The sequence below is a fragment of the Priapulus caudatus genome, unplaced genomic scaffold (genome assembly GCF_000485595.1).
Source record: "Priapulus caudatus unplaced genomic scaffold, Priapulus_caudatus-5.0.1 Scaffold1196, whole genome shotgun sequence".
In the NCBI taxonomy this organism is placed as follows: domain Eukaryota; kingdom Metazoa; phylum Priapulida; class Priapulimorpha; order Priapulimorphida; family Priapulidae; genus Priapulus; species Priapulus caudatus.
The window spans coordinates 48,865-52,808 of NW_014578257.1; the positions used below are offsets into that span (position 1 = coordinate 48,865).

The window sequence follows — 3,944 nt, forward strand, 5'->3', positions numbered from 1 at the left end:
CCCTGATATTACCAAGGGTTAATTATGACATTATTGTCCATTATTTGACACTTTTGACATTATTAACCACTGATATTACTGGCCTTTCAAAGTTACTAAAACTAACATAGTTAGGCAGTTCATGCCCGGTCACATATTACCAGAGGTTAATAATTACATTATTGTTATGATTATTATTTGACACTTTTGACATTATTAACCACTGATATTACTGGCCTTTCAAAGTTACTAAAACTAATATAATTAGGCAGTTCATGCCCGGTCACATATTACCAGAGGTTAATAATTACATTATTGTTATGATTATTATTTGACACTTTTGACATTATTAACCACTGATATTAGGCCTACTGGCCTTTCAAAGTTACTAAAACTAATATAATTAGGCAGTTCATGCCCGGTCACATATTACCAGAGGTTAATAATTACATTATTGTTATGATTATTATTTGACACTTACATGTGTCATTATTATCCCCTGGTATTGCTGGCCTTTCAAAGTTACTGGAAACTAACATACTTAGGCCGTCCATGTTGGGCTGGCTGTAGTAGAGGCACTTTTCAAGCGGTTTGGCTATCATTTATGATCTCAGATTCTCTGATTCTCGGATGATTCTGGGATTGATTATGATTCGAGACTGATGTGATAAATGGAGCCTGGTGCCCACCGTTACATGCGTTACCAATGTTAAATAACAAACCCACGCAGACAATTCGACGTGGTCCGAAATGATACATACGAGCATGCTTTCCGTGCACGTAGCTACAGTCACCATTATTGTATTGGTGCAGTGTTACGCACTGAGCTGTATATAATAACTGGTTATTATACAGAGCTCTATCATGCACGGTTCTCTGCGCGAGAGAGAAACTATATAGCCTCGAATTTTAACCGTTTGTTCTCTCAGCAACGCCTGCATGCATAAATCATGGTCTGCGGGCGCCGCTCTAGCTGGGAAATGTACGGACTAGTTACGTAATAAACACGGACTCGCCGAGATTAAACTGTTTTAATTGGCAGTCCGTATATAGTCCATGGTTAGCTAGTACGTAGGTGTCCGTATATTTTGCTACCGACAGTAATAAGCCAGTTCGTAGTTAGAACTTAGCCACAAATTCTTCCGGGTCAGGTCATTTGCGACAAAATATTTCGTCTTTCGACCGTACAGTACACATACGCATGCATCTGTGTCGTTGTAATGCTACAGTCTTCGCGTGTGCACGTACACGTGCGTGCGTGCGTGCGTGCGTTCGTGCGTGTGCACGTACACGTTCGTGCGTGCGTGCCTGCCTGCGTGTGCACGTACACGTACGCGCGCGTGCGTGCTTTCGTGTGCACGTACACGTGCGTGTGTGCGTGCGTGCGCAAGTACAGGTGCGTGCGGGCGTGCGTGGGCACGTACACGTGCGTGCGTGCGTGCGTATGCACGTACACGTGCGTGCGTGCTTGCGTGTGCACGTACATGTTCGTGCGTGCGTGCACGTGCGTGCGGGCGTGGGCACGTGCACGTGCGTGCGTATGCACGTACACGTGCGTGCGTGCGTGCGAGCGTGCGTGTGCACGTACACGTGCGGGAGTGCGTGTGCACGTACACATGCGTGCATGCGTGCGTGCGCACGTACACGTGCGTGCGTTTATGCGTGCGTGCGCACGTACACGTGCTTGCGTGCGTGTGAACAGGGGGCGCTAGTGTGCGTGAGCCCACTTACACGTACGTACAGCAGGGGGCGCTAGCGTGCGTGAGCCCACACGTACGTACACCAGGGGGCGCTAGCGTGCGTGAGCCCACTTACACGTACGTACACCAGGGGGCGCTAGCGTGCGTGAGCCCACTTACATGTACGTACACCAGGGGCGCTAGCGTGCGTGAGCCCACTTACACGTACATACACCAGGGGGCGATAGTATGTTACACGTACGTACACCAGGGGGTGCTATAATACGGAAGGATTCAGATTCTTTATTCTTTATTTAGCACATATTAAACTTAGTTAACAATACTGCATGTGTATGATAGTTATAACGTGAGAGTGCACACGACATAGGACACTTACAAACATAGATAGATAGATAGTGGTTTGAGGTAGATGTAGTGGGGAATGAGGGAGGCGATGGTGAAGTGTGGTGTGGTAAGTTCTTACATGTCGGATCTTCTATGTTGCAGAATTGTATATAGAGAACGCAAGCCAGAAGAACAGAAACCCCAACACTCAGAGGTACTCAGATGTTTTTTTATATATAAATATATCATTGTTATGTCGTTCGCTGATTATAAGGTCATGTATGTGTGTAACTATGTAGCCACATAGATTTATATATATATATATATATATATAGAGAGAGATCTATATATAGTTGTATGCTGTCATATAATTATTGTCTTCACCATATATATATAAATGTTATATTATATTATATTCTATATGTGTGTGTGCGCACGTGTCTGTGTGCGTGTGTGCTTGAGTACGTGTGTGTGTATATTTATTTACATATAATTGCGAATGTTTGCTAGTAGCTAGTATGCGTAGACGACTCTCTCCCCCCTAGGGGGCGCTGATCACTAACATTTCCGCCACCAGGAGGAGGAGGGCTGCCCCGCGCACAAGACGATGTGTCGCATCCTGTCTACAGAGGACAGCTGGTCGCCGCGTGGCAGCGGCGGCAGCGACAGCGCCACCTGCTGTGTGGAGGACGTACTACAGCTGCTGCGGCTGCTCTACAGTATCTCGATCGACCTCGGCCATCTGCGCCACAAGCACGAAGGTAGTAACGCCCTCTGGTGGCGTCGCAGCAGCAGAAGCGCAGTTCTCTCAGGTACACCGGGGTAGGGTGGGACGCCGGCGCATGTGGGTCACGTATGGATCCCTCTGTAGGCGGTGTTCTGAGGCGTGGTCAACAGCGCGTGCTCTCGCCTTCTGAACAACACTGCACGGTTGCTCGCCAGGCTCCCGAGACTGTTCGCGCAGCGCGCGAGTTGTTTTCAAGATGGCGACGGGCAATCTGGCGAATGCGAATCTAACAATCAATCGATCAATCCATCAATTCGGGCAGTACCAAGCACCGGTCGGTGTCTTAGCGAAGGCGCAATTACAATCATGGGCAATCGGTCGAAAGAAGGCATATCAATTTCGTCTGCTAATTCGTTTAACAGTACTTGTTCGAAGACGCGATTAAAATCTGCTGAGGAAGCCGCCATCTTGGATCAAGCGAGCGCTCGGTGTCGTTCAAGTGGCGCTGCGTTCGTGCTGCGAGCGTTTGCGCTGTTGAACACGGCTCTGCATTTGCTCGCGCTTGAATGGCCAGTAAACGTACACGCGCACATGCGTGCGCATATAGGTGCATAGGTATATGTGCATCCACGCAATAATCCATGTATAATGCTCACCTGTATACACTTTAAAGCACGGTGGTACACGCACGCACGCACGCACGATACGCACGCACGCATGCACGCACAGGTACAGGGGCTAATCTAGCTGCTTATGCATTTCTGATGCTATACGGTGTTTACTGCGGGCGCTGCTGCATCTGTGCTGCTATAGGGGGCGCTGTTGTACCTGTGTGGCAATAGGGGGCGCTGCTGTATCTGTGTGGCTATAGGGGGCGCTGCTGTATCTGTGTGGCTATAGGGGCGCTGCTGTATCTGTGTGGCTATAGGGGGCGCTGCTGTATCTGTGTGGCTATAGGGGGCGCTGCTGTATCTGTGTGGCTATAGGGGGCGCTGCTGTATCTGTGTGGCTAGGGTCCCTATATACAGAGAGTTGCGCCAACTCAGGATTTGACTCCATGTTGTTTCCAAATGGATCCACACCGCTGCCGCTTAAGTACAGCGCTGTATGGATACGCTGTACAATGGTCCGTAGTAATTAATTAGACTAATCGTGCTTCAAAAAACTCAAAAACGCAGCTAGGTGAGTTGATTACACGTGTACATTAAGACGCA

General features: G+C 48.4%; 1 protein-coding gene across 1 annotated transcript in view; it reads left to right on the top strand.

Moving 5' to 3' along the window:
* LOC106815767 (E3 ubiquitin-protein ligase HECTD1-like) overlaps window positions 1–3,944 on the top strand; it is a gene marked incomplete at its 5' end in the record, with an annotated part of 54,161 nt that overhangs the window by 40,360 nt on the left and 9,857 nt on the right. The window contains 2 exon segments of the mRNA XM_014820273.1: window positions 2,166–2,217; window positions 2,581–2,815. Coding sequence (XP_014675759.1) covers window positions 2,166–2,217; window positions 2,581–2,815 — 287 coding nt within the window.